Consider the following 24,455-nt stretch of genomic DNA (forward strand, 5'->3'; position numbering starts at 1 on the left):
TTGGGTTGAGCTAAATGAAAGTTCATCCCCACTGTTACATTAGTCAGGGCAACATCTCTGAAAGAAAGGTACAGGGAAAAGGCAGAATCATCCCATGTCTCATCCTTACACACTTCAGTGAACAGAACAGCAAAATTTAACTGCAAAAAACGACATTTCCATCGAGTGCAGCAGTTTTGTACCCCAATATCTTCAGCTAAGTAAAATGGATGTGTGTCCTTCAATGCACTGAACACACAGGGACATTTTATAGAAATGTATGGAAAATCATGTGGGCATTGGAGTTGGTATGGACAACTTTGAGAACCTTTATCTCCCATTTCCCATTGCTTGGCCTCAGTGACATTCCAACCCAAATCAGTTGGAATTATTCAAGCCACAGTTTTCTACCTTTGGTGAGAATCAAGCATGGAAACCAAGTCCTAAATTCTGACTTTAGGAGCAGGAATTGCAAGGAACATCATTTGCAGGGAGTGAGGCACATGAAAATTTGCCCTTGCCTTTCTTCTCAGATCCTCAGGCACAGTCACCTTCCTCGGGAGATCAGCCTTCCAACTCTTCAGCTCTTTTTTCCCTGGCTAGGAGAAGAAACCAGCTTTCTAGAAACTCAAATCTTACTCACAGCACAATAAAAGCCTTTGATTTTTAAAAAATATTGTAAAAAAAAATTTCAAAGTACCTATCCAGGCTACAGCAGCCTGCCCAAAATCTTCTACAGTACATCCCTACAGGGAAAGGTTGATAAAGAGGACAAAGCTGTCAACCTATACTTTCATAACCTCCCACCCTAGTTTTTCATCACAAGGTTCTTCCCTAAGCTCTGCATTTCTTCCTTCAGCTGCTCATTTTCAGCTCTTGAAAGTTTTGGTACAAAGGAGCCACAGAGACTATTTTTTCTCTTTGATCAATCACGTCCCACTGTTCAGAAAACAGGCTCCAAACCATTAATCTTGCTTATGTTATCCAAACACTTGCTAGGATCTCATCTTTCCTATAATTTATTTAGCACTGAGCCCCTTGACAATACATCTGAGGTATTCTTAGATCACTTCAAACATCAGTCAGGCCAGGAGTTCTGATGGCAGGGCAGAACTGGCAGGTTTTAGAGTTTGAGATGCAGACAAAGACTGATCAATGCACGTGGCACTTCTTGTAGAAATGCCATGAATAGTGTCCAGCTGTCCCTTGGTGAAGTCTGGCTTCAGGGAGCACAAGGGATCACCTGGAGACTTCCAGGTAGCACAATACATCACCTGGAGCCAGAGGATATCAACAGAGGCTTTGTCTTGCTGCTCCCAGGATTCTTGCTGCATCGTTTTACCTGGTGCTGGCACACACTTGAAACTCCATTTTATACAGTTCCCTAAGTTATTTTCCCAGGACACAGTAGCCAGAGGTGAACACTTGGGATGGGATCGATTTGAGGAGAAAGGAACTTGCACACAGCAATCACAGAAATCATCAATCTCTCCTTTAACTGGTCCTGTGTGGAGAGCCACCAGACAGCACCCACCACATCATCACATTCCCAACCAGCCCAGGATTCCACAGGTATTTTACAGCTTTGAGGAATATAATGAGGAAGCTGGGGACAAAAGGAGGCTCAGGGGGGAACACAACTTCTGGCTCTGCACAACTCCCTGTGAGGAGGGGACAGCCAGGGGGATCGGGCTCTGCTCCCAGGGAACAGGGACAGGACAAGAAAAAACAGCCCCAAGCTGAGCCTGGGGAGGTTTAGATTGGATATTGTGAAAATTCCTGCCTGGAAAGGGTTGTCCAGCCCTGGCACAGCTGTCCAGGGCAGTGGTGAGTCCCCATCCCAGGAGGGATTTCAAAGCCTTGGGGATGGGGGTCAGCACAGCCTTGGCAGTGCTGAGGAATGGTTGGACTCCATGGTCTTGGATGGCTTTCCCAACCTAAACAATTCTGTGATTCTATATAGGGGAATACATGTATTATATAAATATAAATCTTTTTAACCTTCACTCTCAGCAATCCAATCCCATTCCCATATTCACCATGTGCTCCACAATATTTTCAGGCTTGTCTCCAGCTCCAGTTAATTTGAGCTGTATCCCAAACCCACCCTTTCCCACCGTGCCATCCTCTGCAGAAATTCTTAACTACCACGAGGTGTTTATTTTAATGTGAAGGTTGGCCCATTAAATAAAAAACTAATGTTTCAATCAGCAAACTTCATCACCCCCTCACACAACCCCTATGCCACGGCCAGGGGTCAACAGTGCCTGGTGCCTTCCTGCAATTCTTTCTGCCTGGGAAGAAAATACTGTTCACAGTTACATCCATTTAAATGTCACTCACAGCCAACCTAATCCTTGACAAGAACATGTCCTGCATTGGCCTCTTTAGTTTTAAAGTAACAATGATCAGTTTTAGAGATGAGAAGTGCTCTTTTCCTTGGATCATTCATCCCAAAAGGCAGCCCACCTTTACAGGGTTCTCCCTTTAAAATACCAATTTCTTGGGATGCATGGGAGGGCACTCAGTGCCTGGAATTTTCTCTGGGATGCTCCTGCATTGACTCTCCCTCTGATAAGCTAACCAGACTTAGCTCTGTGCTTCTCTGTGTGTGTTTTTTCTAGTCCTCAGACTATTTTTGCGTTTCTTCCGTTCCCCTACAACTTCTCCAGGAGCTATTTCAGGATGTTGAAATGGAAATCATATACAGGAAAGTCACTAGCACCAAATACAGAAATGAAATCTGTTCTTCTCAATATTTTCTTGCTCATACACCTAAAAAATAAAAAAAAAAATAAAAAAACCTAAAAAAAGGCCTAAAAAAAAATTTAATTGCCTTTTTTTCTACAGCATTGTTGCTGGTGTTGACACCCAGCTGCTCTGTAATCCCTTCAAGCACCATTGCTCATAACACAATTCTCTCAGAGCCCTTTCAGGCACTGGAAGGTGCTCTAAGGTCTCCCTGGAGCCTTCTCCTCTCCAGGCTCCCAAAATCCTGTTGCATTGACTGCTGGGTCATTGAAACCCTTCTAAAACCCATCCATTTGACCACAGTAACCCATTTTTAATATGATTAATATGATATTTATTTGCTGACATCCTGCCAATTTTCTCAACAGAGTATCACTTGGTACTAAAATGCCTCCCAGGTCTCAATTTAAACAAGAGCTTCCCTGGAACCATCCCAGAGGTTCCAGCAGGACACCAGGTCTGCAGGAAGGCAGGACCAAGGTGAGTTCTCAGTGCTGCTGCTCTGCTTTGAGCTACTTAATTGAAAACAGTAATTTAAGCCAAATCAACTCGATTTAATTTCCTAGTGATGACAAAAACCTATTTAGGCATTATTAACTTAAAATTAAGTTGATATTAACTTGAGTGTAAGTAGAAAGCAGATCTGCTCTAACAGGACTGAATCCAAGTCTTTAAGCACCCCTTTATTCATTGGGGTTTGGCTGTCTCTGGGTGCTCTTACATTTTTAAGAGATGTTTGTGTTAGACAGGGCAGAATCCTGAATGGGTAAATTGAAATCAACCTTTGAAAAATGGATTTTCACAACTTTCCTGATCTGTGGATTTAAAGACACACAAGTTTTGAGAAACTAAATAACCCAAAGGGAAAATCCACATAAGAACACAACGATGTCTTGAGCTTCTAATGATGGCTTCTCACTTTTATTCAGAAATAAATCTCAGATAATCTGGGATGATGGACATGAAACAAATCTTTTAATTTTCCACTCTATTTCAGTATGTGGGAACAAAATTGTGAGAGCTTGCTAATAATGTGTATTATGGACACACTGCCAAGCAGGAATAAATTATCCCTGTGTAGAAGACTCCCTCTAAGATTAATCACTGAAGGAACTGCAATTTTAATGGATCAGCTCGATTTTCAAGGCATTTTGGGAAACAAAACTGGCTTTAAAAATAATGTAGCTATATACTTTTTTTCTTCTGAAATTAGAGTGACACAGTTGTCTTGAAAAAACTATTTTTAAAGGCTTCCAACTCTCTAACTTCCTTGGGTTATCTGGCTTCACTTCCCAGTGTTAATTGGGTTTGTTCCTGCACTCCTGTGTGCTGCCTACAAATACAAAAATGAACCAAATCAGGCAGAAACCATCAGGGTTAATCATAATCAGTACCAAAATCTCGAATGCTATTTGTGGCAGCAGTGGATTTGTATCCACTGAGTATGAGCCACTCAGTAAAACAAACACAGGAGGGAACTCAGGAACTGTGTCCCTATGGATTCAGGTGCTTTTTGGGAAGATTTGAAATGCAGTGAATCCTCTGTGCAGTCTCAGTTTGCCCAATTTTTGTGGTTTTTTTTTACTGCATCCAGCTACTTGAAACAAATGTAAAATGCCCAGAGGTTTTATAACCTCTCATGCTGCTGATCCTTCCTACTGTTACCACTGTGGCAGGAAACACGACTCCCAGAAAACTGCTCCAATTAAAACAGATTTCCGCTCTCCGGACCAGGAATAGACTCTGGATACTCCCCTGTAACTTTCAAATGGATACTCCCATCCAATTATTTCCATATAAAAAGATTTGCAGGCAGTGCTGATATCCAACTAAGAGTCTTCGTGAGAACACATCTCAAGTAAATTTAATATCTGGGGGTTTTTTTGTTTTTTTTTTTTTTTTCCTCTCCCTCTTTACTTAATGGCAATATCCCTAAAAGTACAACAGCTCCTGGGGTGTACCTTGAGGCAGGAAAGGAAACACTGTCCTGTTTTCTCCTCCCTCAGGCCAGCCCATGTTCCTGGAACCCTGGCAGTATCTCCAAAGGGCAGGTGGAAACCAAAAGCCAAAAAGTAAGAGATTGTTTTACCCAGTGTTCTTCCCACTGTATTTGGGTGAATATAAACACTCAGAGAAAGCAAGAGATATGAAAAAATATGAGGAAAAGTCATAAAAAGGTAAAAATCATAGCAAGGCCAGGTAAAAACTAACGTAAACTGAACTTACTGAACTTGCTGCAGGAAGAAAACTCCATGATCCATAAGCCCCATGGCTTATCCTGATAGCCAGAAAATCCTGATAACACCAAGAAAAACATATTCCAGAATCAATGCCCTCTCTGCCCTAGGAGAAAACTCTGCTGAGGTCCTTTCAGATTTAAAAACAAGATTGTCAACGAAGTAAAGCCCAGCTAATCCTGACTGCCAGCACAGTCCTGGGGAGAGAGGTCTCACAGGGAGAGAAGATTGAAATCAAGAATCAAAATCTTTACAGATCAAAGACAGCAGCCTGAACTGCAAATCTGAATGAGGGTGACACCAGAGCAGTCCCCACAGCCATGATGTCACAGCAGAGACAAATCCATGTGGCAGAAATCAATTGGCTCTGAAATCTGTCTAAGATTTTAAATCAAGTTAAAGGGCACAATAAAGGAGCCCAACCACAGAGTCCACAACCTTCCCCTTCCTTCATGTGGCAGAGAAGAGGGGAAGTTGTCACTGCAGCATCTCCCAATGTTCCATTTATCTGTCTCAGCAAGTACACACACTACCAACCCTTTTTGCCCCATTCCAAATGGGAATGTCAGGCACTGCTTATGCAGTTTGGGAACTGGAGGGAAAATTGGGGCATGGAAAGAAGCAGATGCCAAGTCTTCCACCATTAGATCATGAGAGCATCGTTCATCCCTAGCAAATTACGAGCCACAGCACAGAGGTTGGAGATTTGGGATTCTCAGGCAGGGAGATCTCCCATGGCTGAAAATTCATCCCAAAAAAAATCTCCACTGAAGACAATTCTGTGACGTGGAATTTGGTTAAAGCCCACAACACTGACCACAAACAGAGGGAAAAAGATTCCCTGGGGCTGAACACAAACTGAACACAAACACGGAATGTCAGGCTTTGTGTCAGAGAAAGGGAAAATACACAAACTGTAGGGAATGGGAGGGAACACGCACAGCCAAGTGCCAGGAACGTCAGTGAAGAGCATCAGGAAAGCAGGAGAAAGTCAAGGACATCCAGGGAAACACCCACAGTGAAAGTCACACTAAACCCTACGTGTGCGTTTAGTGCTGGCAGGAAAAAACGACTTTGGATTGTGGAGAAAAATGGTTTCCTGCTGCTTTCTCCAGCCTGTGTTCAGAAAATCCAGCCTGTGCAAACATGCTCTGTGCATCAGCACCATGGCCTCCAAGAAATAGCTGGCTGCCATGGATTTCCTGTTCCCGTGGATGAGCACCAATGTTGGCTGATCACTGTGGCCACAAGGAGTAACTGCGCCCAGCTGGAGCCCAGCAGGTGAGGAAAGATCTCAGGGATCCTGGAAAAGAGCTCCAAGGGAAAGTCTAAGTCAAGGTTTGGCAATCTCCACACTGTGCCATGCCAGGCTTTTCCTTCCCACTGGCTCCAGGGTGCCAAGAGAAGCTGAGGAGGAGCTGGTAGGAGCTGCCTCCCAAAACAGCAGGATCTGCTTCCAAGCAGGACAGCGGGGACCTGGAGCTCAGGGAGAAGGAGGAATTGCAAGCTGCAAATTCCTCTTGCAAACCAGTGCCTCAAAATGCCAATGCTCTTGGCTCCACACTGCATCCACAGGCTCCCTGCACATCCCTGAGCTACAAGATGCATCCAGCACCAGATGCAAGGGAAGGCCCCCAAAAAATCATGGAATTGAACAAGGCTGCACGGCTGATGAGAGAATATTTGGATTTGAGTGATGGAGCAATATTGGAGAGGAGAGATCACGAATTGCAGAGCCAGCATCCTTCCAACTAATAAGACACCTTCCCAGATGAAAGTGCTGATGCATCCAGGAAAGGCACAAGCTGAACACAGGAGAAGGACACTTAGAAGGGGAAATGAGGCACAAAGTCAGACAAGCATTCAGAAAAAAAAAAAAAATCTGTAGCTATATATGGATGCAGGGAGTCTGGATAACAAGCAGGAACAAATGAAATCCTGGCTAGCAGTAAGAAAAAAAAGGAGCATGTGACTAGACTTGAAAATCATTAGTCCCATGGTGCTTGGATATGAAAGGAAGAGATGGCTGTAATGTATCTCCTAAAAAAAAAAGGTGGGAAGGCTCACCTCTCTGACAGTTATCAACAGTGCAGGAAAACTGAATTTCCAGGGCAGAAACTTGGTGTGTTTTAATGGGTGAAGCCAGAAGGAGGCTCTGGGAAGCACCAATAGGTGAGTCCATACTGGGGATAAAAACCCCATGTGGGGTTATGGAGGAGGCAAGAGCGATACAGAAGCACTCATGCAGCAAGTAATTACAAGAGATTAGCTTCCCAAAATCACAGGTGACAATTTGGAACACCAAGTAACTGATTTGAGCCTCGTTACAAGCAATAAAGCTGCAGAAATCACTGGACTGGAAGCCTTGACAGTGCAGAAAAGGAACAGACTCGTATTTAAATATATCTAAGTTTAGTAAGTCAATCAAGACTGCAAAATGTCTTGATTTCAATAATTGATTTTAACCTGTATGACATTTGTACTTTTTAGTTATTATCTTAACGAAATATCAACATAATCACAGGTTCATAGAATCATTTGGGTTGGAAAAGACCTTTAAGATATTGGCATCATTGGATTTTCCACAAACACAAGGCAGCAGAGGAAAAATTAAGGAATTTGCATATAGATGATCCACTCACCAAGTTTCAAAGTGCTTTTGGGATCAAAAAGGAAACAGCTCCAGAGTGAAGTTTGAAAAAGCTTCTGGGGCAAATCAGGGATTGAACTCCCCTCACAATCAATGGGAAGACACCAGAAAGATTATTTAACAATTGATACAGAAGTAATTACAGGATACAGCCAAAATGAAACAACGTGCATGAGTCAAGACCAACCTGTGTCAAACCAAAACACCTTGGTGAAACCCAATAAAGAGGAGTGCAAGAGCACTGTACGTGGTGCAGGTAGAGAAATCCCAGCTGGGCTGATGGACAGCAGAAAACAACCCCAAGGGGATATTGGATCACAAGTAAGATGTCAACAATACAATGGAATTGCCAAAACAAAAATGAAAAAAAAGAAAAGAAAAAAAAAAAAAAAAGGAAAGGCACTTCAGATTGTTTTAAGAGTGCCATGTGGAAAGTAGCATTGTTTTGTTTTATACAACGCTGACAAGGCCACGCAGTGCCAAGTCTGAGGAGAGAGAGAAGTAAACACACCAGAGTACAGAGGAAAGCTGAGGAAATACTAAAGAGGTTTGGATACATAATGATCCATAAGAACACATTACAGGACCTTGCCAGCCCAGGAAAACAAATTGGAGGAGGATGTAACATGCTCCCATCAGTGACAGCAGAAACAAGGGGATGGGTTATTCTGCACAGCAAAGCAAACCATCTTCATTTCTCAGAGATCACAAAACCCCAGGACGGCTTGGACTGGAAGGGACCTTAAAGATCATCCAATTCCCACCCCTGCCATGGGCAGGGACACGTTCCACTATCCCAGGTTGCTCCAAGCCCCATCCAACCTGGCCTGGAAAAATTCCAGGAGAAGCCACAGCTTCCCTGGGCACCCTGTGCCAGGGCTTCCCCGCCCTCACAGCCAAGAATTGCTTCCTAAAAGATCTAAGATATTGGAAAAGCTTTTAACCAAATTGGTTAAGCACTCACTGCCAGCTTCCTGAGCAGGCTGGCACCTCTGAGACTGGAAGATTTTAAGGAAAAAGTAGAAACACATTCGTTAAGGATGCTCTAGGGACACTTGAACTTGCCTCGAGGAGGTGAATGGACTGGAAAGTCTCCCAAGGTCTCTACCAGCTCTGCATTTCAGTATGGAATGATGCACCAGAAGCCCAGGATGTTTAATCACAGAGTCCTCCAAGACTCCACTACTTCAGAGACCCCATGGGCTCATTTGCAATATTTTTCAGAACGCAGGAGAAAATTTGGAAGACAAACATTTCTACCACAACTACATCAGGAAAAAGGCAAAATGACTCAAGTAAACAGCAATCCATTTGCCAGGCGTGAGCTCTGGACAAAACAAGGGAAAACTGAATCAGACTCGATCTGGACTTAAAAAGAACAGGAGTGAAATTAATGACAGTCAATGTTATGGAAAATAGGCCTTGTCAAGCAAAGCTGACTTCATCCTCTGAGGAGATCCGTGGTGATAAAGGTAAGTGCTGCAATGCAACAGGCAATCTTTTGAGGATGACATCCCAATTAAAAAATTACCACTGTACGTGTCAACAAAGCAGCTGAGCAGATTCAGAGTTGGCTGACACACAGGTGACTGAAAGCAGCCACCCGTGGAAAATCACCAGCAAAGTGAGCTGCACTGGGGTTCTGCTGGGCTTCATCCAAAGCCCAGAACCATCCCAGAGGTCGACCTGGAACCTAGGGAACAAAATGGGAAAGGCAGAGCCCCTCAAATGGAACCTGCCCAACACTTCTCAGGCAATGCCGTCAGTTTAGCTGGACCACTCGGTTGTGGATTTAAGAATTCCCTTCAAAGAGAAAAGTTATTGGGTGTTGAAGGATGTTGAGACAAGAATTGGCTTTTGGGAGCAATAGTCAGACACTAATTGAAATGACACCTTGGACACTGGCAGGGATGAGGCAGCCACCACCCCCTGGGCAATCAGCTGTGCCAGTGTTTTACCACCCACACTGTAAAAATTTGTTCCTTCTCTCCATGCCCAGCTCTGCCACGCTTGGTGGGGATGTTCCACACTTCCTGGAATCACCCAGGAGCCCATTCTGTCCCTGCTATCTGCTCCAGCAGCAGCACAGCTTCCCTGGAAAGCAAAACCACGTGGGCAAGATGCTCCTGGGCTGTTCCACTGTGTTTGCTTTTCCAAGGGCTCACATTTAAATTTGGTCAAGAAATTCTTACACAAAGAAATACTTTCTTGAGCTCTCAAATCCATATTTAAAGACTCAGCTATCCAAGAAAGTTCAACAGCTGGGATTTGGATGCTACAGTAAAGAGAAAGAACCCAGATCTCCAGTTTATGGCACTGCATTTTAAGGCTTGAAAACTTGTGAATGTAAGTCAAGTCAAGAGCAAACTAGAAAATATGTGGAATGTCATCATTTTGTAAAAGCCATTAAAAGTCTCATTAAGTGACACCATACACAGAAAACCCAAGAAAATGATTTGTAGAATAAACTACCACAGAAGGAAATGTTTATACAGGGACCTATTCCAAAGTAATTGCATTTTAAATGCTCACAAGCTTCATACAAAATACTTTTCAGTAGGGAGAAAAGCCCCTAGAACCTGTCTGTCCATACAGGCATGACAATTAACCTGGGTAAAATGTCAGCAGGAACTGCAGTGAGTGATTCTACTTCATCCATCAAATTGGCAGGAAAAGGCAGAATCATGGAATTGTTACGAGTGGAAAAGACCTCAAGGATCATGGAGTCCCCCAGCACTGCCAAGGCCACACCAACACATGTCCCCAAGTGCCACATCCACCTGGCTTTTCAACCTGTCCCCGCATGGGGACTCCACCCCTGCCCATGGCACTGTGAGGACTCTTGGGACCTTGTTTAAAATAACCACAAAAATCCCCTCGTCCATTAAAAAGTGAGTTATTATTGCCTATAAATCCAAGTACAAAGAACTGAATGGAAAATGGAGGAAAAGGAGACCACACTCACAACTTCTCACCAGTCTTCATTTGGGATGTATTTCCAAACTCAGAATGCTAAAACCCTCTCATTATCAAATTTAGGGAGCTGGTATCTAACAGCAGATAAAGCAGAAGCCCAAGCACTAGGCTTTAATTTGTGGCAGATAAAGAGCCTGGTGCCACAAAAGAGGCAAATCTTTTTTATTAAGTTCTACAGCAAATTAGAAGGAAAAACCCTGCAGACCCCAAGATGTTATGGTCTATTTTAACTTTTGCTGCAGCCTGCAATCTTTATCCATTTTATCAAAGAATTAGACATGCCTAGCAGGCATGATGGCATCTATTTTTTTTTTTGCCAGTTTAGTACTTTTCCTCTCATAAAATACTCTAAGCTTGTCTCCAATAATCCTCCCAAATCTCTAACCCTTGCTGAGACAAGGAAGGCAAAAACGACCAGCCTACAAATACACTTCAGTTTTAATCTTCCTATTGAGAAAGTTATTGTGCCAAGGCCACGCTAAACCCCAGTTTTCTGCTCTGACTTTTCATTTTTCCACTCTCCAGCTTCCCACGTGACTGTTTCAACCAAGGAGAGACAGGGTAAAGCACAAGCAAATACACACCAGAGGAGGGGAATGTGGATTTTTTTTTTTTTCAGCTTTTATAAATCCTATGACGATAATCTCCTAGATGGTTTGCTGGGGAGTGTCAGCAGGCCCATGTTTTTTCCTCCCAGAAAGCAGAGTCACTTGAAATTCCTGTGCACTGCTCAGGGTTTTCAGCACATCCATAGTAAACAAAACCCAGAGGAGCTCTGGAAAAATTATCCAAGTCCCACTCACACTCTAAAAAATCTGTGTGTGTCTCTGTCCTCATCAACAGAGGCTCATTCCCTACATGGTTCTTTAAAAAGAAAGAGCTTCCACGAATTTCAGAACTGCAAATGCTGGATATGCCTTAAAATCTGGATCTTTGCTGCCTGGGATCTTAATTAAGGGTCTGGGATTCCTGCTTCAGACGCCCATTGCACACCTGCCCTCAGCAAGAGAAAATCCTGGAAATTCCCAACTGTTGCTTCCCGTTCAAGATAAAAAACAAACATAAAATCCCACCTCGAGATTACCCACCTAACAAAGCACTGATAAATCAGAGCATAATACAAAATACAGATCATAGACTTGTTTTTGCATTGATTTCATTCTCTGCTCAGATAGGCAGGTAGGAAGTGCAATCACATCCTTACTTTCTCAAAAAAAATCAGGTTTATGCAAATTTTACTGGGAAAAAGTTCCCCCCTGGGAGGGTGGCAGGCCCTGGCACAGGGTGCCCAGAGCAGCTGTGGCTGCCCCTGGATCCCTGGCAGTGTCCAAGGCCAGGCTGGACATTGGGGCTGGGAGCAGCCTGGGACAGTGGGAGGTGTCCCTGCCCATGGCAGGGGTGGGACTGGATGGGCTTCAAGGTCCCTCCCAACCCAAATCCTTCTGGGATTCCATGAATTTGCATAAATAAACATAGCCCTGCCACTGCCATTCTTCCCTGGTGTTTAGGGATATCAATGTTTTTGATACAAAAATAGGAACAAAGTGATTCAGTTGAGTAGAAGGAACAGGAAGATGATACAATTTAAACAGCTCTGGAGAACTCCGTCTGTCCGACTGGTATTTGAGGACGTGGAAATGATTCCTGAAAATTTATTCCCAGTTTTAAACAGTGACAGATTGAGAATCAGTACTTTTTAATTCAGAGATTTAAAAGACCATCAACAGGTAAAAAAAACCAGACCGGTGGATTTTATTTTTTGTCACTGAAACACGAATCTTCTGTTCACTGAAGGGATGCACAGCATGAGAACCCAGCAGCATCCAAAGGGACCAAGGGATTGGAATTTGGAATCAGCAAAAAGAAAATACTACAGAGTACAACAGGAGCCGGATTTCGGATATTCCTACGGACTGAACACGAGAACTGATGGATTTTAAGCAGCAAAAGTGAGCCCGGCTGATGAGGAAGATCAGGGCACGGGCAGGAGGGAGCTAAGTCGGGACAGGAGCAGGGAGAGGAATGGCACATGGAGAGACTTGAGGAATTGCGGAGGAAACAGAAAGTACAGGGAGCACTTGTGCTGCGGAAAGGGAAACCGGGGGCCTCTGCAGATACCATCGGGCCCCAGAGGCAGGGCTGGAAGACAAACGAAGATCAGAACCTGCGCTGAAGGCAGGAGAGAGCTCACAGAGGAAGATATAAAAGTTGTGTTTCCCTTCTGACAGCCCCCACAGCTGCTTTGCGGAGAGCCGGGAATGCGCTCGGAGCTCCTGGCTGGAAGCACGCTGGGTCCCGACTACCTGAGGAGCAAGGTCTGGCAGCTGCGCAACATCTGGATTCCCAGCCAGGTGGAACTCTGCTCGTTCACACCACAGCTCTCACAGCACGGGTGAATGAATGTCCCACTTCCCCGAAAGGGAGAGCAGTGCCAATCCCACGCGTTGGAGAACTTCCCAAAAGCGGGCACTGCCCTGGATTGCACACGCACCTCCCCGCCTGAAGTCTGCGCCTCCGTGTCCAAGCACAATTCAATTTAGCCCCAGTCCAATTATCATTTTAATTATGCTTTCAGGGCAGGTGCTGAAGGCCTTTCAAAGAACTGCTGCTCCAAAGCATTCCCACTCTCCTAAGAAATGATTTTTCAGGAGCAGCATCCCCTCCCTGCCCCGTTCCTCCCCCTTAGCCCTGCCGTGGGTTACGGATCGTGGGGACCAGGAAATCTGAACTGCAGATTTTAAAACCCCCTGGGTAGCTCACCTACTGCAATGCAGGCTCACCGTGGAGTTTGACAGATGAGGATCAACCAAAAGCATCTCCACAAATGTTCTCCCCAAATGACTGCATCCCAGTTATTCCACATAAATTTTTTTGCAATTTAGGTTTCTCACTCCAGGGAATATTTTCTGAACAAACTCCAAACACATTTTGCTCCCTTTGTTCCAGAGGATATATATCTACCTGTCCAAAAAAGTGTGTCTTTGCTGAGAGCCAGGAATTTTAATTAGCTGAAGAATATACCCCAAACCCCCCAGAACTGGACAATAATATCCATAACACTTACCCCACATTCCCTAAAATAAAGCACTTTTTGGGAGAGAAATATTCCTTCTAAAAAACACCAACATTTGCTTTGGTAAATAAAAAGTTGGGATGCTAAACAGGATAAGTTGGTATTTGCAACTTAGAGAACAAAAGTTAATCAGATTTAATATAAATGTAATGCAAAATACACAATGCTGGCTGATATAATTCCATTTAATAACTATGTATGTATAACAAGAATAAATACACGGATCATAGTTATTGTTTGGGGGTTTTTTGAAATAGACTCAACTACAAAGGTCAAGAGAACCCACGAAACAGTTAAAATCCAGAAACTGAAAGAACTGAAAAAAAAAGAAAATAAGCATTTGGCCTCTTCATACTAATTTCCTTTTTCTTTACATTGCTCAACATCGCTCCTCAATTTGAGTTCTAATCAACAACCACTTCACAGCTCACATTTTATGAAATAATGCAGTTGATGCAATCAAGTCCAGCAAAATGTTTCCCTAAAGATGTTTCCATCATTCACATTCCTTTAAAAAAAACACACACACACAGACAAAAAAAAAAAAAAAGGCTCTGACTTCCTCCATCCCTATTTAACAGCAAAAATAAAGACACCACTGCATCTTAAATCATATTTCGATTAAAACAGAAATAGCATCTTTCTGGGGTTTCTTTCTGCTTAGCACAACGTCTTTGTCCAAGAGAAGGGAAAAAAAATACCCTCAACCTGCTCATTTTTCTGCACTTGACAATAATGAGCACCAAATAAATAAAATTCAGCCTATGGAAATACACACCATAACCTGAAAGCTCATCACGATGTGCAGTGGGGGGAAAAAATGCCCCCAAAACCCAACCCGGTAGAAAATCTCTTCCTGCTAATGAATATTTATTTCATTTCCATACTTCCCAGCTCCTCTGCTTTCTATAAAGGACTGAAACCAAGCTCCTTTTTGGCATTATTCACCCACAATATAGCGATGGACTTCGCTGCCCTGAACACCACAATGCCAACAACAGAGCATGCAAGCAATCATCGCTAAAAGGAAATTTTAAAAATACAAAAAAAAAGAGAGAGAAGGGGAAAATATCCACATTTTCATGAAAACCACCGGAATACGCATTTTATCCAGGCGGAAAATCTTAACACCGCCTTGCATTTCCCAACCTGGACGTCCCTGCTTTCATTCCTGTGGATGCTGCGCGCCGGCATCCCCCGGCTCAGCAACCCCTTTAACCATTTTATAACCATTTTATAAGCATTTAAAAAGCATTTTACCCCCCAGGAGGGCTGCGGGACAGGCTCAGCCCGGCCCTTCCCGGCGCACGGAGTTGCCGGCGGGCTCGTCAATATTGCCGGCACCTCCACGTGCCCCTCGGGATATTTGGGGGGGGGTTCGCCCATCTCTGGGGGGGCACCCCCAGCCCGGGCATCCCATCCCTTCTGGCCAAGGGTTCAGGTGAGCCTGGGAAGGAGGAACAGCTCCAGAGAAGGAGGGACAGCAGATTTGGGGACAGCAGATTTGGGGGGGATAGCCGGTGCGGGGACAACAGGCTGCACTGGGGGGGACACACAGCGGGCTCCAGGCGACAACAGCCCCCGGGGGACAGGGTCTGTGACAGGGGGGACACACGGCTGGTTCCCCGGGAGAAGAGGCTCCGAGGGGACACAGGGACAGAGCCCCCGGGAGAAGAGGCTCCGAGGGGACACAGGGACAGCAGGCTCCGTGCGGACACGGGCTCTGCCGGGGTCCCCCCGCCCCAGGGCTCCGCTCTCCCCGCCGGGGCAGAGGGGATGCTCCTCCGCCGCCCCTTCCCTCCGTCTCTGTGCGCTCCGCGGCTCGGGGTCAGCCCCCGGCCGCCCCCCTCCATCACCGCGGTGCCCCCACGCCGCCACCCCTTTCCCGCCGCTGTCACCCGCGGGTGTCCCCCGTTCCCTTCCCCTCCTCTTACCTGCGGCTGCTCGGGCGGCGGCGGCCCCTGTGCCGGTACAGCAGCTCTCCCTCTCCTTCTCCTTCTCCTCCTCCTCTTCCCGCTGCTCCCGCAGCCGCCAGCCGGGAATGGGGGGGGTAGGGGGGGCAGTACCACCAGCGGGACCGTTACTGCCGCCGTCGCTGCGGGGACTACAACTCCCGGCAGAGCTCGCGCGCCACCGCCGTGGCTCGCCGCTGGCCGCCCCGCGCGAGGGGTCATGGGTAGTACAGTCTGGGAGGCAGGCGGGGGAAGAACATAAGGCGACAGGGCCCGGACAGACGCGGGGCGTGCTGGGAGGTGTAGTAGGGCAGGGGGTAGGGCCGCCGAGCATGGCGGGAGTTGTAGTTCTGCAAGGCATGACGGGAGCTGAAGTCCGCGAAGGCTGATGGGAGGGAGAAGGCCGCGACTGGAATCCCACCGGGATGTGCCAGGTGGGGCTCCACGGCCATCCAGGAGCTGACCCCGGCTTCGGGAGACCTTTCCCGGGTCGCCTGGCGGGCGCAGGGCCGCGGGCCGGTAGCAGGAGGGGAGCGGGGAGCCGCGGGGCCCGGCCTTGCCCTTTGGGACTGTGCCCCGTCCTGCTCCTCGCACCCAAAACTGCCCCTCACCCTGTCCGGGGCGGCAGGGCAGGATTTGGGAAGAGATGGGGAATTCCTGGGGGTCTCCACACCAGCAGGGCACTCCCCCCACCCCACATCCTTCACAACACTGGTTGCTGTTCCATGTTGTTATAAGTAACTATGTAGTTGTTGTCCTTTGCTATTATTAGCTTTTGTACTATAAAACTACAAATATATACGTATATATACTATATACTTTACATTATGTACTATATCAAAATACAGTTTTTGTATAGTACAGTTTGTAGTCTCTTTTGACATAGTATAATTTGTCAGCTTTTTATGGTTAATACCCTAATTCTTGTGTAGATTGTATATCTCAGTGTGATAAATGCATTATAGTTTAGGCTTTCACAAAATATTAAACCTATATGCTGTGTATTATAACATCAGCTTTTGAAGAAATAATTGTAGCTGTGAAATAATAACTGATGCCTTTATTTTTGTAACTAACTGGCAACAGTAAAATAGTTAATGTTGATTAAAAGTTCTTGTAGAAATAGCTAGAACGTCTGTATAAGATAACATTGAAAAGAACCAAACAAATAACACCGAGAAAGCACAAGAAAAAATTTACCAGTAACCCTTCAGCTGCCAGTGTTAAACCACAGACCAAGAAGCCTTGTAAAAAAACAAAATACAAGACTTTCAAAATCACATCTGCATTGTAACACGTACTCTAAGAAGATGAAGTCAGAGGTCAGACTAAGAAAAAATTTTCAAAACATGTAAACTAAAAAATATGTATAATATTCAGTGGTATGCAATGACAAAGTGTATAAGAAGAGTTGTTATAATTCACAGTGCTCTTCTAGCAGTTGGTCAATCACCCCAGCACTAAAAATCCTCCTTTTATCCCTTATTAAACCTTTAAAATTTTTAAAGAGTAAACTTTGCTTCTCACAACGTGTTTTGCTGATTTTTTCTGGTGGAGATTGATGCTGTAAATTGTGTTTCCTGAGCCGGGGATGTGGAACACCTCCCTTGGGAATCAGGATGGGGGGTAACAAGGGCCTGTTTTCCACCCCTGGGATGTGCAGCGAGGGTGTGGAGGGGATGACAAATGTGCCAGAGGGAATATTCCTTTCTCCTGCAGGATTCCAGCAGCACCTATGGGACACAGCTACAGGAAAAGGAGCATCCAGAGGGATTTGGGGGGTATTTAACCAGGAATAACAGGTGACACCTACAGCTGTCCCCAGGTTCAGCTCTAGAGCTTCTGACTCCACAGAAGCGAAATCTGTGAAAGAAAATCTGGGGAGACCCCCTGTGGAAGACACAGATTTCCTGAGATGTGGCAAGAGTTCCAAAATTCCTTTGTTTCCTACCCAAAACCCAAGGCTGTGGCTGGGATGGGGGAGATCCCCACCAGCATCACTGCAAGCAGAGCTGGAGGAAAAATAAACTGGAGGCAGTGAACTTCATAGATTTTTATTAAGCAGCACCTAATTGCTATGGAAAACGGGAAGGAAATCCAGGATTTGGTGTTCCCACATGGCATCCTCTCCTTTTCCTGGCTGGAAATAATGTCCTGGCTCTTTGGGTCACCATTTCCACCCAGCATGCCCCGAATTTATCCTATTTAACATAAAACAGCCCCACCCCAGATTACAAAAAAAATTAATAGACCAAGCCCTCCAAATCCCACAACAGCACCATTTCCTCCCCAAGAGGAAAACCACAACGGAAGAGTTTTGAGAACAATTAATCCCAAATTGACGTGTGTCTGTGTGGAGAGGCAGCCCAATACCAGTGGAAAAATAAATCCTAATTTCAGCCCAAATCCCTTCCTAAGGGAACTTGTTTCCTGATTCATTGCAGGACAAAGTCTCTGGCCCCAGCCGGATTTCCAAATCATTTCCCTGATTTGAGGAACATTCAGCACCACCAGGAGGTTTTGCAGCCCCATAACCAGCACTGGTTATGCACAAGGCATGGCCTGGCAGAGGGGGTGATTCCCATTTTACTCCTTCGGGATCATCCAGCAGGCTGCTGGATCAATTTAATTCCTTCTGCTGTTTGTCACAGAAAAGCCAGCGCTGGAGGAAAAGGAGGGAAAAGGGCTCCACATTGAAAAACGTGCTGGAATAGAATTTTTTTAATATTAACCATTGTCATGTGCTCAATAAACATCTTTTATTAACAGCCCAGCCAGGACTTGTGTCTTGACTTCCCCACATAATCCAACCTCATGTCCCAGAGCCCAGGACAGGCATTGATTTTTATCCAGAGGATTGCTCCCTCCACTTGGAAACTTATCTCAGACGAGCACTTCGGTGCTTAAAACTTGACTTGTTCCTGATCTCTGTTTTTTGGCATAAAACACCTCCTCAGACCCACTCCCAGCACCGCAGGAAAATCCTGCATCCCCCAAGCATCGCCTCGGGAGCAGCAACTCCTCGCCCTGGGTCTCCAAATTCGGGATGCTGTCCGGACCCACACTGCTGGATGTGCTCCGGATCCGGAGGAAAGGGAGGATTTGAGGAGAAGGCGAGGATCGGAGCGGCTGGACCAGCCACGGGCACCCCCGGCCGCACCAGCCCGGCAGCATTCCCGCCGCGCAGGCGCCGGGCAGCATCTTTTTGGGGATAAAGCTCCTGGAAGCGGGGTTTTTCCTTTGTCCGGCACTCGGGGATGCTGGTGCCGGACTACAGCTCCCGGCGAGCCGCGCGGGCGGGCAGAGCCGGGCGGCGGGAGCGGAGCGCAGCGCATCCCGCAGCGGGCACCGCCGCCTCCGCCCGGTGAGGGATGCGCGGGGCGGCTGCGGGGGCCGGGGGGCGCCGGGGATGGGGCAGCGGGGCACGGACACTGCGGGAGGGGACGGTACTCGGAGGTGCGGGGCTCCTGAGGGGGGCAGAAACGGTGCCACCAGATGTGGGTACCGAGGGATTGTGAGCGGAGCAGAGGGACGGGGGGACCTGGGGGTGCCAGGGGATAGGGGTGTCCACGGGCTGCGCAGTTTCCCGGGGATAGGGCAGTACGGGGTGATGGTACCGGGACTGCAAACTCCATGGGGACCTGGATACTCGGGGATTCAGGCACTCGGTAACGCAGGCACAGAGATACTGGGGGGATGTTTGTGCCTCGCCGTGCCCCCGGCGATGGTGGGAGATCCTGGAGGCCATCCCAGGGTGCCTAGCACTGGGAGCTGGGATTCCCAGCTGATGAGTGGATAGGGGGGCTGTGGCCAGGGAGCTGCTCCTGCCTGTCCCTGGGGTGTTGGCTCTGCTCGGGGACCTGGGGAGCGATGACTTCATGGCCTTATTAAGGACTAATTTCCACCCAGGCAGGGAAAATAAACAAGTGTAGGTGTCATTTAGCATGGAAAGTTACTGGGGCTGTGGGAAGGCACTGCCCGCTTTCATACAGTGGCCCGGATTTCTCCACGTACCTCCACGGGACGATAATCCCTAAATCCCAATGAGATTAAAGCAGAAAGGAAGGTGGCTGGGGTGCCTCCTTCGCGCTGTTTCCCAGATGACGAAATCCCGCGTCTGGCTAACCCCGATTAACCCGGGCACTGAGCTCATCCCCCCAAAATACCAGGAGCAACAAGGGTGAATCTCCATCCCGCTTTTCCCCCGGAGGCTGTGGGGAGGTGGGAGCCATGGGCAGAGCCGGAGGCGAGGCAGGAGCTGCTATTTTAACCCCACCATTCTTCCCATCGCAGCAGATCCGCCGAACCCTGCAGCAGCCATGGCGCTGGTGAAGAGCGGTTGGCTTTGGCGGCAGAGTAAGTGCCACTCTCCAGCTTTCCGGGTTGGGAGCCCCCCAAAAAACCCAGAGAGGGTTGCTGGGAAGAAGTGGTGGGGTGCGGGGGGACACAAGGAGCCCCGACCTGGGCGGGTAATCCAGGGCAGCAGGGAGATTGTGGCGGATTTACGTAAGCGGAGAGAGGGGCTGCCTGCTATGAAAACACTCACGGCTCCATGTCCGGGGCTGGATCCGCTCCCGTGCGCTCGGCAGGGCAGCACCCAACGGCCTGATGGCTTTTTTGGCAGCCTTTTCCCATTTAAAGCCACCTGGTCACGCTGCCCTGGATGCTTGCTCCAAGCACAGGTGTCCTGTGGGATGCAGCGGCGCACAGGAGCTGGAGGGATCCAAGTTTGGGGGATGAGGTCGGGTCTTGTGAGCGTGCTGTGAGTCCCACTGGGCTCGCTGGGGTCCTTCACCTGCTCCCTGTCCCAGCAGGCTCCATCCTGCGCCGCTGGAAGAGGAACTGGTTTGTCCTCTATCTGGACGGCAGCCTGGTTTACTACCACGACGAGACGCAGCGGGACATGGACGGCCGGATCCACATCAAGTACAGCTGCCGGGACGTGCGGATTGGCCGCGAGTGCAAAGGTGAGCCGAGCCCCTGCTCCCGAGCCCTGCATTCCCAACCCCAGCCCGCGGGTGGCTGTACCCCTCCTAAACCATGCTCCACCTGTGCACAGCCAGCATACCTCCAAAATAACCCAGGCTGCCTCATCCACCCCTCCTTGTTCCCAGCCATGCTGGATCATCATCCCTGCCATTGCTTTCCCTGGAGGAAGGAAGGAAGGAGGAATTCTCCTCCTGGTTTGTGCTTGTAACAAACAGGATCCCACGGGCCTGACTCATCGCTCACGTCTCGCACAAACAAGGGGAACAAAGCAGCAGCTTGGCTGGGCCCCGCAGCCCACGGCCTGTGCACAAAGCGCCTTTCTCGGGCTGGGAGCAGTGCTGGGAGCACAATCCCACAGCTTTGTGCTCACCGGAGGGTCCTGCCAAGCTTGCACAACGGGGGAAGACACAGGAGCCTCATGGATTTAAGGTTTTGCTCTTGCCTGAGCTCACGATCCCACTCCAGCAATGAGCATCTCCTGTTCCTACAAAATTTGGGTGCACTCTGGCAAGTTCGAAGCAAAGGCAGCTCAGCCTCGTGGCCACGAGCAGGTTTTTGGTTCTGCCCTGGGGGTGGAGGTTTCTGCCCATCAACTCATTCCTTGTGTTGGTTTTTAACCTGGGAGAGCCTGACTGCATCCTCCACGTGGAGATGGAGGCAAAACTAAAACCACCAGCTCCTGTGCCAGGGAGAATTTGGAGCCCGGGGAGGGACTCCGGGTCATGTCCTTGGCCGAGGCTGGGTCCCACCCCATCCTTTCCTTCCCCAGACGTGCAGCCCCCCGAGGGGAGGAGCCGGGACTGCCTGCTGACCGTGGTGCTGCGGGACGGCTCCAAGACCACGCTGTGTGCCGAGAGCGAGGACGACGCCGTGTAAGCGACTTTTCCATGCCGATTATCCCAGACTGGAAAGAGTCCGGGCCACACCAGAGCCCTGTCCCATTCCCACCACATCCCACCCTTACAATTTAAACTTACCCCAGCACGTGTTCTCAAACACACTTGCAGGGCAAAAAGTGCAGGAGGAGATTTGGGGTTCTCACTGGATAATCCAGAGCCAAAAGCAGCTGTTTTTAAGCAGTTGGTCTCCTGTTGGGGGAATTTCCTCATGGATAAGAAATCCCCTCTTAGCCTGACTGAGGAGAAGAGTTTTCATCACTATTTGGAAATTAAAAGTCTGAATGTAAAGTCCTCCCTGGCTTGAGGAAAACTGTCCTTTTTAGCACTGTTCCACTTCTATTTATTTCTCCAAGATTTTTTTTTAAAGAAATTTACTTTTATAAAAATTGCTTTTTTAAAAAGAAAAATAATTAAAAATTAGAAGTGGCAAACGTTCAGCTGTGGCCAAGCAGAACTTCATCAGCTGAGCTTGACCTCAGCTGAGTGGAACTTCATCCATTATGTGCTCTTCCCCCCAAATTTAGGTGTCACTTTCCTGCCTGCCCTTATTTTAGCCAGGGCCATTCCCAGAGACTGCATTCCCAATCTCAGCTGTTATTAACTCTTAGTCAATAGGGAATTAAATAGTGCTGACCCCATGGGGAGGAAGGGGATAATTCCCACCCCTTCATCACCCACCAAAAATGAATGCCTCTCTTTTTGTTTGCAGTGCTTGGAAGATGGCTGTGCTGGAGGCTAAATCCACCCCGGTGAGGCTTTGTCCCCCTGAGCAGGGACACCATCCTGGCATGGGATTTAGGATCCAGGATTTGGGCAAGGAGAGGTTACCCCAACCCTGCTCCTTCCCAGGGCTGACACTGAGCTTTGGGGGCGCTCCCCAACAGCCACTGTGCAGCCTCAGGGCACAGAGAATAAAGTCCCTGGAGCCACAGGGAAGGAGGTGGGGAGGGACTGGATGCCACCACTGATGGCAGGTGACAGAGCCCCGGGGACCCTGTGCACTGGTGGAGGGTGACAGGAGTAAAGTGACAGGGACACAAGGTGATGGGCACACAGGTAAGGAGACAAGCACAGGCTGTCCCCAGCCCTTGGGACTGTTCAGATTGCCCACCCAGGGGACCCAGGGCCCTGAATCCCCCCCCACCCACTGCTCCAGGTGCACGTGTACGACCCCTACGACGACGACTACTACCAGACCGTGCCCCTGGACTCGCACCAGGCCGCCTACATCAGCTCCGGCCACTACGGCCACCAGTACGGAGGTGGGTGGCCCGCTGGCCTGGGGGTGGCCCGCCGGCCCTGGGGGTGGCCCGAGGCCGTTCCCCTGTCACTGCGGGCCCGTTTTCCCTTGCAGCTCCCGGGGTGACCCATGTCATCGTGCGTGAGGATCCCTACCGCGTCTCCGGGGACCAGATGGCGCTGGGGCTGCTGGCGGGGGCCGCCACCGGCGCCGCCCTGGGCTCCTTCATGTGGATGCCGTGCTGGTTTTAGTGGCCACCAGGCTGGGCCACAGCCCCCCACTGCTCCCCTGCCCTGAGCCCCCCGAAGCCTAACCCAAAACACCCTGGGGACAGAGTCCCGCACACGCCCTGCTCCCAGCCCCAGCTTCTGCATTCAATAACCCCCAAGTGCTTCAGAGCCCCCCCAAAACCCACTCCAGAGCCCCACAGCATCCAATCCCCATCGGAGAAGTGCCCGGGCAGCTGCCGGGGTTGTTGGCAGAGCTTCCCCTTCCCAAATCTCCACAGGGAGCTGGCTGCAGAAATACCAGGTTTGGGAGCAATGGGACTTAATTTGGGGGAAAGTGGCTGGATCTTTTTTGGCTGGGTGAACCCCACAATGCAGGGCATTTTCTGGGAGAGGCTCCAGCACCAGAGCAGGAGCTGAGATGAGGGCAACCACAGGGATGCTGAAGAGGTGGGTAAAAGATTAAGGGGGATGAAAACCTCTGCAGGATTTCCACCCCTTTCCAACTCGCACCACTTCCCCAAGTTGGAGAAAAGGTGCAAAACCCTCAGGAACTGGAGTTAAACCCTTAGGAACTAGGCTGAGAAGAGCCCAGGGAAAATCCCAACCTCTCCAGCCAAGTGGGAGGGACACACAGTATCCTCAGTTTCACCCTGATTTTTGGGAGGGGGAGAAGGGTAGCTCTCCATGGGGACCAGGGAGCCTTTCTGGCAGCCAAGCTGGGATCTTCACAGCAGGGATTTGGGATTGATGGGAGGACACATGGTCAGGCCAGGGGACAAGCAGCAGCTCAGGGTTTTGGTTGGGCAATGGAAGAGGTGAGGAACAGCTGCCAAGTGTCACCCCTAGAGCCAGGATGGTATCCTGGAACCACGACTGACATAGAATTTAGGAATTACAAACCCCACAGCTGAATAGAAAACCACCAGTGACACCAGCACCCCAGCCTGCTCCTGCCTTTAGAGCCCCGGGTCAGTTCATCCCTGTGCCCATCAGGGGATTGGGATATCCCAACACACCATCCTCATCCTCTCCTGCATTCCCTGCCTCCTTCCTGCTGAACACCCGCTCCCAGAAAGAGAAAAAAAAAATACAAAGAAACCTCTTTGAAGTCTAATAAAGGCAACGAAAAACCAGCCCTGGCCTGCAGGTGAGTGAGGACAAGAAGGGAATGCTCAGCCTCGGCCACCTCCGGGGGTGGAGAGGATTGTGTGCCCCTGAAGAGCTGCCCAGGGGTCACCAGCTCCCCTGTGCCTCCCTGTCCTTCCAGCTGGGAGCTCTGGGGTCACACCTCCAGCCTCTGGCTGTGGCACAGTGATCCCAAAGAGACCAAAGGGACAAAGCTGCCCCAAAAACCCTGCTCCTGTGCAAGAGAACCAGGCACTGCCAGCCCTTCTTTGGGCATCGAGGTGGCTGAAGAGAATCCCTGCTTCTGTTCAACGTGCAGAGCAGGAGCCAGGCCTGGCTCCCAGTTTCTAAGCC

At 48.6% G+C, this 24,455-nt stretch overlaps 2 protein-coding genes across 9 annotated transcripts in view; one reads left to right on the top strand and one right to left on the bottom strand.

Moving 5' to 3' along the window:
* FAM168A (family with sequence similarity 168 member A) overlaps window positions 1-15,780 on the bottom strand; it is a 129,111-nt gene extending 113,331 nt beyond the window's left edge. For 2 of the 6 annotated variants that reach the window (XR_015801073.1, XM_088158695.1), the window contains exon 1: window positions 15,601-15,780. The gene's annotated coding sequence lies outside the window, so the exon portion shown is untranslated. The remainder of the gene's footprint in view (window positions 1-15,600) is intronic. The other 4 variants (XM_088158718.1, XM_088158705.1, XM_088158713.1 and 1 more) reach the window with 4 other exon arrangements.
* Window positions 15,781-18,819: 3,039 nt separating this feature from the next.
* PLEKHB1 (pleckstrin homology domain containing B1) lies at window positions 18,820-24,109 on the top strand. Of its 3 annotated transcripts, none has more exons than XM_014888721.2 (7): window positions 18,820-18,982; window positions 19,912-19,974; window positions 20,433-20,585; window positions 21,377-21,479; window positions 22,216-22,255; window positions 22,663-22,768; window positions 22,861-24,109. In XM_014888721.2, the coding sequence occupies exons 2-7, from the start codon at window positions 19,938-19,940 to the stop codon at window positions 22,995-22,997; spliced, it is 576 nt and encodes a 191-aa protein (XP_014744207.1). In that variant the 5' UTR covers window positions 18,820-18,982; window positions 19,912-19,937; the 3' UTR covers window positions 22,998-24,109. The 3 variants fall into 3 exon arrangements, with proteins under 3 accessions (XP_014744207.1, XP_088014891.1, XP_088014895.1); XM_088158765.1 differs by lacking the exon at window positions 18,820-18,982 and adding an exon at window positions 19,036-19,074; XM_088158769.1 differs by lacking the exon at window positions 18,820-18,982 and adding an exon at window positions 19,358-19,546.
* The last annotated feature ends 346 nt before the right edge of the window (window positions 24,110-24,455 follow it).

This window comes from Sturnus vulgaris, chromosome 2, assembly GCF_052056855.1.
Source record: "Sturnus vulgaris isolate bStuVul1 chromosome 2, bStuVul1.hap1, whole genome shotgun sequence".
NCBI classification, from domain to species: Eukaryota; Metazoa; Chordata; class Aves; order Passeriformes; family Sturnidae; genus Sturnus; species Sturnus vulgaris.

Excerpts from the sequence above, each read along its gene's own strand:
- PLEKHB1 (XM_014888721.2), top strand. The coding sequence starts at position 19,938 with ATGGCGCTGGTGAAGAGCGGTTGGCTTTGGCGGCAGA. Across the intron at positions 20,586-21,376 it reads GATTGGCCGCGAGTGCAAAG|ACGTGCAGCCCCCCGAGGGG; the intron begins GTGAGCCGAGCC and ends TTCCTTCCCCAG. Across the intron at positions 22,769-22,860 it reads CTACGGCCACCAGTACGGAG|CTCCCGGGGTGACCCATGTC; the intron begins GTGGGTGGCCCG and ends TTTCCCTTGCAG.